At 44.7% G+C, this 12497-nt stretch overlaps 2 protein-coding genes across 2 annotated transcripts; both read right to left on the bottom strand.

Annotated features, from left to right (window-relative positions):
- Positions 1-3894: 3894 nt before the first annotated feature.
- On the bottom strand, positions 3895-5847 carry UBQLN3 (ubiquilin 3). Its single transcript, XM_039847753.1, has one exon. The coding sequence runs from the start codon at positions 5845-5847 to the stop codon at positions 3895-3897; it is 1953 nt and encodes a 650-aa protein (XP_039703687.1).
- A 4528-nt stretch (positions 5848-10375) lies between these two features.
- UBQLNL (ubiquilin like) lies at positions 10376-12190 on the bottom strand. The gene has a single exon (XM_039848289.1). It carries the CDS (start codon positions 12188-12190, stop codon positions 10376-10378), a length of 1815 nt encoding a protein of 604 aa, XP_039704223.1.
- Between the last annotated feature and the right edge of the window lie 307 nt (positions 12191-12497).

Genomic DNA, 12497 nt, shown 5'->3' with positions numbered 1-12497 from the left:
AACTATTAGAAGAGTGGAGGCTTTATGACTACTTATCAAGGAGGCATATGTTTGCTGTATGAAAATCAATGAAAGGTCTCTCTGAAACAAGAATTCAGCGCAGCTTCATCACAGCAATATCCATTCTGAAAATATAATAGAAAAAATTTACACTCAAGAAGCACCCAAAATATAATGTTTAAATAAAGCTAAACGTTTAGCAGTTATATAAAGAAACTACAATTCTTTATAAATAAATGAAACATGAATGGAAATATTTTCTATTCTAAAAGACTGCCTCTTATACATTTCTCAATTTTCCTCTAATTTATAAACATAATAGGAAAAGCCAATCAAAATGGCATTTGTCTTTTTCTAAAATCTGACATCTACTACAAAGGGTATCCAGAAAAATAGACAAAATTAGACAATGAGATATTGCAAAGGAAAAATGAATCAAGAATTGATTTTTTGTCATTAAATATTTTAAAGTTAGAGTATTTGAAGAAGTATGGTATTAGACTAAATTTTTAAAAAATAGGTGTGTGTATACTCATATGTAGACTATGATAAAGAAGGTATTTCAATCCAATATAGGTACTTACAAGAGTCAGGGATGCAAAAATTCCAATTGAATGGCACAAATTCTTCCCCTTTCACTTTGTACAGGTAAGAATTAAAGCATTAACTTGATTTAGTACAGTAGCTAAGTGGGCTCTGGAAATAGATTGTCTAATTTCGAGTCCTGGCTATACTATGCAGAAGCTGTATAACTTTGAGCAATGTACTCCCCTTCTCTCTAGGCCTCAGTTTTCTTCATCTGAAAAATAGGGATAATGATATGATCTGCATTAAAGGACTGTCGTATGGATTCAACAGGATCTTGCATGTAGGAAAACCTCAAAAAGTGTTAGCTATTATTAAAATTAAATGTAAGTAGTGCAACCTAAAATATCTAGAAAAAATGTAGGCATGTATTTGTGATAGAGATATAAGGGGAATATCTAAAACACACACACGTGCAAAAAAGCACTTTCTGTTGTTTTGTTGGATACCTTTCTCTTAAAATGTTGTCCATCTACCTGGCTGGCTATTTGTGATACAAATTAGCATTGCAGACTTTTTTTGCTTTCCAGAAAATCACTTATTTTGAAGAGCACATTTTCTTTGTGAGGATCGAGGCACCAGGCCCAGTATGATCATAACTCTGGCTTTGCCTTTATTCTCCATTCGCACAGTTCCCTAGTGTGGGGTCCTTCCAAGCCCCAGATATTTGGCTTGGAGCACTGACGGAGTGTGAGAATCAGAGCCAGGACTGCAAAGGGAGGCCTGCCCTTTCAGGAACATCAGCCTGCAAGAATCTCCTCTTCCCCAAACCCCAACGGTCTTTATTCCCTCAAGCACAAACCCCAGTCCTGCAATATCCTCTATTTGATTCATATTGACTTAGTCTCCTCAACTTCTTTCTCACACGGCCACTCATTTTCTCACTTCTCAACCAACATTGATTCAATCGATCATTTACTGAGGGCTTTCCATGTTCCAGGCCCTGTGTTAGCTGCTAGGTGGAGGACAATGACTGTCTCTGATCCTGAAACCTCCTTCTCCTAGAAGTTTACCTCTTTCATCATGGAGCTAGGTATGGGGCTGATGAGGTCAGTCACTGATGAGGCTAGAGCAAGGATTCTAAATACCCCATCAACTAACCGTAAGGTTCTCTCAAGAGAATATGGCTAGAAAAGAGTCCATCAAATGAATACTCACCTAAAGTCAGGACTTTTAGACTCAGATTCCCACCTGCTGTCTGCCCTGATGAACTGGCTTTCCTTCATATGAATCCTCATGCTTCCCTTGACCATATGAAAGACAGACGAAAGCAGCAACATTTCTTTCCGTGGGTTTTTTCTCAGACCTAACTGGTCTTTCCAGGATGGAAATTAGAGACTGTATTACACATCTTCCCTAGTCAAAGGCAGCCCCGGAGTACGTGCTTTATCAATTGCAGGAAACAAAGCAGCAAGACTTTTCTCTTCTTTTCTCCTAACACCACCATCAACAATTCTTTTGATCTGGGCGAAACTCCCCCACTGATGAGGGGCAAAGCCAGAGGGGACCGGAGTGGAACGAGGAGGAAAAGGGATTCGAAATCTCTTGCTCCACCTAAAGACTGGAACCTCATACAATGAGATAAAGACCTCAAAACCTCACCGTTTTATCTCTAAGCCACTTTATCAGTAACTAAAATGTAAAGACAGGTTGGTGCAAGTACCCTGGGTTCCAGGCAGAGATTCTGCTTCTCCCAGTTCCTGAAAAGACCCTCAACACTAAGTCTCTGACTTTTAAACACACCCCACGGCCGGCCACTTTTACACAGTGGTAGCGTCTAAAAAACACACTTTTCTTTTCTGACATGAGTGTAGCATTGTTTTTTATGTTTAAACTCCCATTCTGTGGCAAAATTCTAACAGACCGTGTTGTGTATGTATGCTTACACATGTGGACATAGGGTATGCCCATGTAAAGGTATATTTTTACCTTTGAATATGCACTGCATGGTTGTGCATATCTCCACAGTGTGCATACCTGTGTGAGCCCATGGCACATTTATGTGTATGTGGACTGGGAGGCATTGTTCATTTGCCCGATTTATGAGTTGTAACACCTTCACCCTGGAAGTATATGGGCAATGGGAAGCTTTCCCAAGTGAAAACTAGAATTTAGTCTGAGATGCCAAGGGCACCTCCCCTGTGCAATGCACATCCTACCTTGGTATCTTTGTACATAATGGCTCTTCTGCTGGAATACTCTCCCTTCCCCTCTCAGATTTTACCTACTTTATTTCTACTTTTCAAATCGTAGCTTGGAGTGCATACTCACAGCAGCCTTCCATGTCTCCCCACACTAGATCAAACCCGTTCTGCTATTTCACACTCCCCATTTTTTTCTTCATAGCTATTTATCATAGTTTGTAATTACACATGAGCATTCTTCAGATACGGTTTGAACAGTTCCTGCTATCAGATCATAAACTCATGAGGGCAGGATCATGTCCCTTTTACTCACATTGAATTCCTAATGTTGAAGGCTGAGCACAGTGTCGATACCCAATTTCTGAACTTAGAATTGCAAGAAAGATAAAATCCAGGATAAGCAGAATTTGTGGCAATGAAAGCAGCGCTCTAAATCTAGCCACTGGGGTCAGTAACTTTGTTAACATGATGAGATTAGGGAATTTTAGAACTCACCCCAAATCCTGCTCTATGACTATCCACTCAGGGATCAGCATCAAATTCAGAAAATGTGAGTCACCTGTAGTATCATCTTCAGGAGCAATAAAAATAAGAAACTGTGACTACTTTCACTTTTCAACCATGCCGGTGGTAGGAAGCCCCAAAGAACAGGATATATGGTGGCACCTCCTACAGGACACAAAATCGAGGGGACCTCTGGAAGGACACCTAGAAAGCTACCCTAGCTTGTCCTCCTCTGTTCTCTATGCCTCTGAATCTTCTACTTTAAACCCTTCAGTTTCCCCTCAAGCACTCCTATCCATGCAGAGATAACTCTTCTCCCATATGATCCCCTTTTCTCATAGCCCACAAAGAATCAGACTCAGGCAGCAACTGGCACTGGAGATTGGATGTAATTGTATCTCAAGACAGGCATATGCAGAGCTCAGACTAGGGTCCCACAGTGGCACAGTGGCAGGGATGGTTAGGTCATTCACAGCACCCCCACCCTGTTTCTGGCTCTCATTCTTCCTCATTGACTCTGGATCAACATTGTCTCCGCAGTAAAGGGCATCATAGTAAATTTGGTTCATAGTGCAGCTGCATTCAAGAATGGGGGAGCTGGACAGTGGAATATGGGGGAAAGGGCACAGAGGAAAAGATACGGTCTGAATAACTCCGGCACCTACGACTGCCTCAGCTTCTCCACCGCAGCATCCACGTCGCCCCCTGTGGCAATGAGAGCCTGGAGATTGGCTTCTGGATTCAGAAAGCCCATGGCCCTCAGTCGTTCTAGCTGCACCCGAAAGTGAGTCTCGGGCTGTAGCTGAGGAGAATTGGCACTCGCTAAGGCTTGCAGTATCTGGAGGAGGGGAGTGGAATGGAGGCCTAGCTCCACAGAGCCCTGTGCTGGGGGAACCTCAAGAGTTGGGGTTGGGGGAGGATCCTCAGGCACAAAGGCACCCTCTCTAGGCTCTGTACCTCCTGCCATATTTCCTAGCCCTGCTAAGCAAGGCATGAACCAGAGTAGGAGGTGAGGTGCTTCAGTAGCCAGAACCTGAAGCCCCTGCTCAATCTGCAGCAGGGCACGCATGGCACGAGGGTTTGCCATGGCTGCCTGAAGGTGCAGCAGCAGTGGCAGCTGCTGGCGCATCTCCTCATGCAACTGTGGGGCCTGATTCATGCTGGCTGGCCTCAGAGGTGGTGGCAGCCAGGCATGCTCAGGGATTCCAGGGGTAGCCGCCATGGGGGAAGGTGGCGAAGAAACAAATGGCGCCCTGTTGGCAGCAACCCCCAACCCTGAGACAAGATCAGGCATGCTGGTGTTGGGCCCAGTGGAGCCATTCCCTGTGCCATCTTGGCTTCTGTTTTGTCTGGCACTACCCTCTGTGGGGTATCTCAGGAACCCTGGGGAGGAGGACTTTCCTTTGATTGTTACCGACTCCTTGGGGAGCGGTTGGCCTGACTCAGGTTTCTGGGATGAAGGTGAAGTTGGGGGAACTCGGTTTCCTGGTGGTGGAGCTTCTTGGCTTGGGCTGAGGGTGGAGGCGATCCCTTGCAGGTAGGTTCCTAGGGACTGTGGAGCCTCATGTAATTGCTGGAGATAGTCATAGAGCCCTATACTACCTAGAATGTTGGGAACTCTGTTTCTTATTTCAGATACATCCTGGTCCCCAGGCTGCCTGCCTCGTCTGCCACCTGAGCCTCCATATGTGGAAGCCCAGGGGTTGGGAAGAGGGTCACAATTCTCTGTCCTTGAAGGTTGGCTGCTGTTGGTGGTAGCATTAGCGGTAGTGGTAGCAGCAAAGGGATTGCCACCAAACTGCTCCTGTACTGCATTAAGCATTGGGTCCATAATATCTGTGTACATGGTCCGAAGCACATTGTAGCCACCAGGGATGCTCTCCAGGTTACTGAGCGCACGGTCCTGACTACGCATCATCTCTTGCATCATGGCAGGGTTACGTAGAAACTCCAGTGTCTGCCGCATGATTTCAGGGTTGTTGAGAATATGCCCAATCTCAGGGTTGTGCTGGATCAGCTGCTGCATATGGGGGTTGTCAAGAACCAGCTGGCGCACCAGGCCTGTGTTGGACAGAAGACCCTGGACAAAGGGGTCATCAATGACCTGAGCTACAAACTCAGGCACAGATACATGCTGCCACATCAGTGAGCTTGGCTGGTCGGGGAAACTACCAGAGGTCAGACCCAGCCCAGTGAGGCCCGTGAGGACACCTAAGCTAAAGGTGGGTGGCCCATCTGCTGGGTAAATGGAGCTGGGCTGAGGGAGAGATCCCGGGCTTGGGGCTGAGGTAGGGACTGGAGCAGCTGGGCACTCAGTGCCCATGGTACGGCGCTGCATCTTGATGACCAGGTGAACAGTGAGGCCATCTCGCACTCCACACTGTGCCAGTGAGTCGGGGTCCTTGAGGATTTTGCCAGCAAAGATTAGGACCAGCTGATCAGGGTGAGCCTTAAAGCGTTGAGAGATCTCTTCCTTCAGCTGCTGGATGGTACAAGTGTCTGTAACTGAGAAATCCTCCTTGTCCTTGGGCGTCTTCACTGTCACCTTGATGAGATGGGAATCCTGGACTGGTGCTGGGCTGCCTTGTGGCGGGGCCTCTCCACTTTTGGCCATGGTAGGCAGCAGGAAGCCCAGGTCTGTGGGGACACAGCTGGGGGATGGGAATGGGAGACCAAGATCATCCTTTTGGGCAGTGGTGAAAGTAGAAAAGGTGAGCACAAAGTGGGCCTGGGATCTCAAGGTGAGGGAACTCGAGAGTTCACAGGGAAGGGCTCTGAGTTCCTTGGGATAGTATGCTTTGGGATGATTATGGGTTTGAGAGATGCTGGGGTCAGGGGAGAGACATCAGAGGCCATGGAAAAGAGGTCTACAGTTGATGAGTGAAGGGGCAATGGCAGGAAGAAGGGCCCGGTTTGGGGAATACATACCAATCAGCTGTGACCCCGTCCTTCCTCTTAAACAGGACTCCAAACCACCCTCATCTTGCTGAACAGCCACCCCTGAAGCCTTCTGGGCTGGAACCCACTCCATCAGGTCACCTCTGTGACCTCATGACTGACATCACAGCCTCATACAATGGATTCTTGAAATTTCTCCACGGTGTCCCAGATCCCTAGGAACTCGGTCTCCCCCAGTCTTTGAGGTTTCCACTTCCATTATCCCTTTTTCATAGTGCGGGGCCTGGGCTGACCCTCCTTCTTAGGCCGAGAGTTCTGCTTTCATACATCCCAGTATGTGGTATGTGGGGACTCACATGGATTAGATTATTTAAAAAGACTCCTTAATCTTTTGTGTCCTCATTAAGATTCAAATTCAGCTACTCTTCTTCTTGGCATCTTAAGTTCTTATCTTTTCTCTGCTTCAACATTAGCCATGAGAATTTTACATTTTTTCATAGTATTGACTTTCTGATGGGCAGGAGCTAGAGAATGGGAGAGGGGTCAGGGATGATATGAAATTTTTATTTTACTTTAAAAAAAAATCATTATCCCCCAGAAGAACTCAAAGAATATATATTTATTGATTTTTTTTTAAATCAGAAATATGGTTGTTAAAATTAAGAGTTCAGTTTTACAGATATGAGATGTCTATTTTATATCCAAATGGAAATGTGGAAAGGTGATTCAGTACCATGAATCCAGCGTTTATCCACACTGACAAAAATATTTAGAATCATGAGATTGGAGAGTGTAGGAAAAGGATAGAGGTAAAAAGACTGAGTCACGGGCACTGTAATATTTGGAAGTCTGGAAGATTAGATGAATTCAGCAAAGGATATTTAAAAGAAAGCATTAAGTCAAAAGAGAGAGACAGAGCAGATTATAAAGAGTTTCAAAAAGGAGAGAGTAACTAAATGTGTCAAAAGAAGCTGAGATGTCAGTAGGATGGAGACTGGCAATTGATATTGGATTTGACAAGAAAGAATTAGGACCATGATAAGACCAGGTTTAGAACAGTGATGGGGGCAGAAAACCTGATTGGAGTGGGTTTAAAAGCAAATGGATTAGAAAGAAAGTGAATCCAATCAGAGTATTGTAAATCATAAAAAAGGATGGTGGCTGAATGAGAACGTAGGGATAAAGGCTTTTTGTTTTGTTTTTTTCTTAAGATGAAAATATTAAATTATATTTTTATTCTGATGGGATAAAACCAATGAGAAGAAAAAAATGATGTAGGAGAAAGAGAAAACAATTGCAACAGTAAAGTGTTGAGTAGATAGATTAGTGGAGAGTTGATTTAGGAGCATGGATAGTTTATTCAATACAACAGGCTAGAGGGAACAATGTATGGGTACAAAGGCAAGTAAATTGGTCGATTTAGTGATGCACATGGATGTAAGTCACTTTTGATCACTTTTGTCTTCTTGTTGGAATAAGCAAAACACCAGCCATGGTCGAGAATAAAAAAGGAAATGGTGAAAGTTTGAGAAGAGCAGAAAAGGTATAAAATGTTCATCTCAAAGAATGTAGAAGTGAATTGACTAGGGCATTGGATCTCCAAGTGTGGTCCCCAGACCAGCAGCATCAGCATCACATGGAAACTTGTCACAAATACAAAATCTGGGGCTCCAGTCTAGACCTACTGAATCAGAAACTTTTGAAATGGAGCTCAGAAATCTGTGTTTTGACACACTATCCAGTGTGATTCTGATGTAGATTTTGGTGAGAAATATTGAAGTAGGAAAATGTAATAAGATTACTAGCAGATCATTTAAGGCTTTTGGTAATCAGTTTAGATGAGACTACTCAGCACAATTGTCTGCTTTTCTCTGCCCACGTAGAGATTAGGCAGAGTTGGATATGCCATGGTGAGTATTATGCCAGAATAATTATATTGATAGATCACGGAGTAGTACTGAAGCTAGAGAACTGTGGTCAGGAAGCAAAAGAAAGTACAAGTAGGACACCTTCCTCACTTCTAAGTCCACCAGGAATGAAAGAAGCAATGAGCACTGCCAGAGAAGCAGCCTCCTTAGTGAACGGTGAAATTGCAGTTACAGAAAAAAAGGTGAGGGAACATTTTGAAAGTTGTAGGTATAATGGTTTTGCTGTTGATACAATATGAGTTCTAAACGGTAGGGTGGAAAGTTTTGGAGAATTGATGACAAGTGGGATTCTGATTCAAATGAGAGATTTTCAAGCATATTGGGATAAAGATTAGATGACCCGGAAACCTTGGACTTTTTATGTAAACTGAGGCAACCAATGTATAAGCCTTAATTGGATTAATAGAGATGGCTCACTGGGAAGGGAAAAAAATCAATTTTAGCTATAATTTCTTTATTGAGATGTATTTTTTTTGTGGTGGAATGGGAATCTTTGGCAGTATGTTTGCTAGACACACTTGGAGTTTCGTGGACCCATCGTTCGCTGTTGCCAATGCTTTTGTCAAGGCTGGAGGACAGGTGGTCTGTGAGGAACACACACATCTCTGTGGATCCCCTTCACAGTCCAGAATCAAACACTTCTCACCACCTCCACTGCTCCCTCACCAGTCCCAGACTCTACTATTTTCTACCAGCTCTATCACAGAAACACATGCTGGTTTTACTGCTTGCAACTTTTTCCTTTATCATAGTCTATTACCCCCACAGAGGCCAGACTGATAAATCAAATCACTTCTTTCTTTTGCTCAAAATCCAGCAGTGATTTTCATAGTAAAATCCAAAGTCCTCACCAGACCTGCAAAGCTCTTCAAGATTCCTCTGATGTCTTCTTCCCACCCCCTCTCCCATTTTTTTGGTCACTCCATTCCAGCTACGCCATTTCCTTGTTATTCTTCAAAAACAAGAATACTGCTACCTCAAAGCCTTTTACTTTTTTCAAGGTAGCCTTTTCTGCCTTGAACATACGTCTCTCAGAAAATTGCATGTGCACCTCTCCCAATTCCTTTTGATTTCTGCTCAACGGCCACATTTTCAGAGAAGACTTTTCTGTTTATTCCCTGTTTAAAATGGCTTAAACTGCTGCATTTTTCATCAAAGCACTTATCACAACCTAACACATATATAAGTTGAATATTGTTTGTATCCTCACGAAAAGGAAGTAAACTCCATAAATGATCTTTGTTTTACCACTGAGATTTCTTTAATGCCTAAAACAATATTTGACTTATTAAATTATGGCAAGAGCTCGATAAATCATTTAATAATTAAGTATTTGAACCACAATTCTTTCCATAGCAATTGGCTGAGATACTCGGTGAGGCAGGAAGAAGAGGAGATAGGGCTTTGGTTAACTGCAGAAAGCATAAGCAACACGCAGGAGCTATGCTAAGAATGATATTGTTGGAAATGTTGAGCCTCATGGAGACCTGGGTTTTTTGTGGCTAGAATGAAAGGTGGCAGCAGCTATACCTCTCTGTGCTAAGAGATAACGATAATAGTGCAGCAAAGCCCTATGATCGTGGAAACGGCAGTTATTAAGAAACTCCTACAAAGATGAATACTCCTTAAGACTTGACTTAAATGTGGGTCTTTTCCCACTCTGACTCACCAGGTTTTTCTTCTGCTGCTTTTAAACTTGAACATTTCGGATTTGAAGAACCAAGAAAGTATTTACAATTAAATATCTGAGTCTATCTGTAGTATTTTTCCCTTTCGTATGTTTTGTCTTCCTTATATGTGGGTCTGTTTATGTATCTCTAAGTATTTATGTATATCTGTGTACACACATGACTGTATTTTTTGACTTTCTGTGCCTATATATGTGAACCTTCAGCTATGTGAACTTGTGTATGTGTACATACTTATGTATGTTCTTGAGTATGTGAATGTGCTATGGTATCGTACATGTGGATCTCTAGTGTACAACTATGATTCTCTATATTAATATGTATGCAAATGGTGTATGTGTGTGTTCGTGTATGTAGGTAGGTAAGACAAAGACATCACACACAGATAGTTGCCTTTTTGTGAAAGAAACAAAGCCAAACTTCAGATGGGAGCAAGTGGGTGTAGCCATTTTATTGACAGATCTTCCAGCCAAAGCCAATGATCTATGATTCAGTAGAGAAAGCATTTGTTGATTTCTTCTACTCCAAGATTTCTTCTGGCTGGAAGCATCAGAAGAGGAGGAAAAGGCAGATGAAGTGGTCAAATGAGTCAGCATGTAGGTTAAAAGCAAACAGGTAGGCATGATGTTTAGAACCCCTGGGATCTCTTGAGCTTAAGAATAGCAGCGTTGGTGTCCCCCTTAGTGGCAATGAGTGCCTGCAGATTGGCATGGTGGTCTTCAAACCCCATGGCCTGAAGAGATTCCATTTGCTTACTAAAACGAACCTCAGGGGCTTGCAGAAGATGAGAAGGCTCTCCAGCTAGGGACTGTAGCCTCTGCAGGACGGCTCCAGATTTGCGGCAGCACTCAGGCCCTTTGGGCTCAGCCGTATCTGACACATCCCAGGCCCAGGGCACTGTGTCAGGGTAGCTGCAGCTGGGGGCAGGAAGCCAGCCCAGACCCCAGAGGTAAGGTGCAACCCAGGGCAGAAGTACAGGAGCCTCAGTGGCCAGCAGCTGCAGACCCTGTTCAATCTTCAATATTGCTTGTGATGCCTTAGGATTGGCTAGGGCTATAAGCACATCAGAAAGCTGGGTCTGCTGCAGGAAGGTTGGCAGCTGCTGCTTCCACTGTTCACTCAGCTGGGGCATACTCATGAACATCATCTGGGCTGCCAGGTAGGGGTTGTTCAAAAGCAACTGCATTATGCTCTCTGTGATCTGGGAACTAATATGCTCATCTGACAGCTGGAGATCATCCTCTAACCTCACATCAGAGCTATCTACAGAGACGGTAGCATCTTTCTCTTCTCCTTGGGGCTGCTGAGTGAGCTCTATGCTAGGTAAGGCTGGAACCTCAGCTGGCTGCTGGATGGAATTAGCGGCAGTATTGGCCCTAGAAGTATGGTTCACCTTTTGGGGGGTAGCATTGGCTGAGTTGATTGAAGATAAACCGCAAGAACTGGTATAGATGATTCGGGTTGTAGGGAGCTGTGGGGACTGGTCCTGCTTTTCCTGGGGTGATGATGGAGATGGGGGTGAAAACTGAACTTGTTCCGGCACTTGTTCTCCCAGGAGAGCTGTGAAAAGGTTGCCCTTAAAGAGATCTTGTGAGCTGTTGAGCATCTGGTTATTGGAATCAGCATAGCTCTGGCTCATGATACTATCCCCACCTGGGATTGTCTCTCCTCCCAGGTGTGATGGTGGATTCAATGGATGCTCGAGATTCGGTGCAGGCTGCTGGATCTGCATGATCTCTTGAATCATGGCAAGGTTCCTGGCCAGCTCCAGCATCTGCCATAGAATCTCAAAATTGTCAAGGCTGTGTGAGACTTCTGGGTTCTGCTGCATCAATTGTTGCATGTCTGGGTGTTCTGAGATTACCTGTCTCATGAGGTCTGTGTTGGACAGAAGTTGCTGGATGCTAGGATTCTCCAGCATCTGTGCTATGTGCTCTGGACTATCCACTTCTAGGTGCTGGGTATGCACCTGGGGTGCATCAGGCTGCACAAAGGGGGCTGATTCCACTGGGGTATGACTCACACCAGCAGGTTGGTATAGCCCACTGCTGTTTCCTTCAGTGTTTCTGTCCTGGTAGCATGGCCCACTGGTTGGCTGGTTCTGGGAGGAATGGGCCAGAGATCTAGAGCCCTGTTTGGACCTGATGACCAAGTGGATGGTGTGGCCATCCAGGATGCCCTTCTGACTCAATGTGTCATGGTCTTTGAGAAGACGGCCCATGAAGACCAGCACTAGTTGGTCCATTTGGCATTTAAAGTAAGCCGATAGCTTCTCCTTGAACTGCTTCACTGAGGTGTCATCAGCTATCATAAAGTCTTCTTGCCTGTCAGGTGTCTTCACTATCACTCGAGTGACACTCAAAGAAACATTCTTGTCTGCAGGCAAACCCGAAGGACTCCCAGTCTGAGCCATCCTGGGTGTTCGAGAGAAAATATTCAGCATGGACCTTAGTGGGTGGGCAGATAGGAAGCAGGTAGAGGCAGGGGCAAGAGGGGTGAGGGCAGACAGATGGTTCCACTGGCCTCTTTCTCAGGTGTTGTGTTCTCAGGCCACAGGCTAGCTTCCTTGTTGCCCCAAAAGGGGTGAGTGACCAGGTCAGGGCCAGGTATTTTGCAATGTTCTACCCCCACCCCAGTTCTCCAGATGTGGCCCAGCTGAGGCCTGTTGTGGCTACTGATTCATACTTAGTGCAAGGTGGGCTAAGTGGAGATGGCTTTTTCCCAGGGCTGCCCCTCCCCTTGCCCCACCC

Source organism: Pteropus medius, unplaced genomic scaffold (assembly GCF_902729225.1).
Source record: "Pteropus medius unplaced genomic scaffold, Ma_sr-lr_union100, whole genome shotgun sequence".
NCBI lineage: Eukaryota > Metazoa > Chordata > Mammalia > Chiroptera > Pteropodidae > Pteropus > Pteropus medius.
This window is presented reverse-complemented; position numbering and strand designations above follow the sequence as displayed.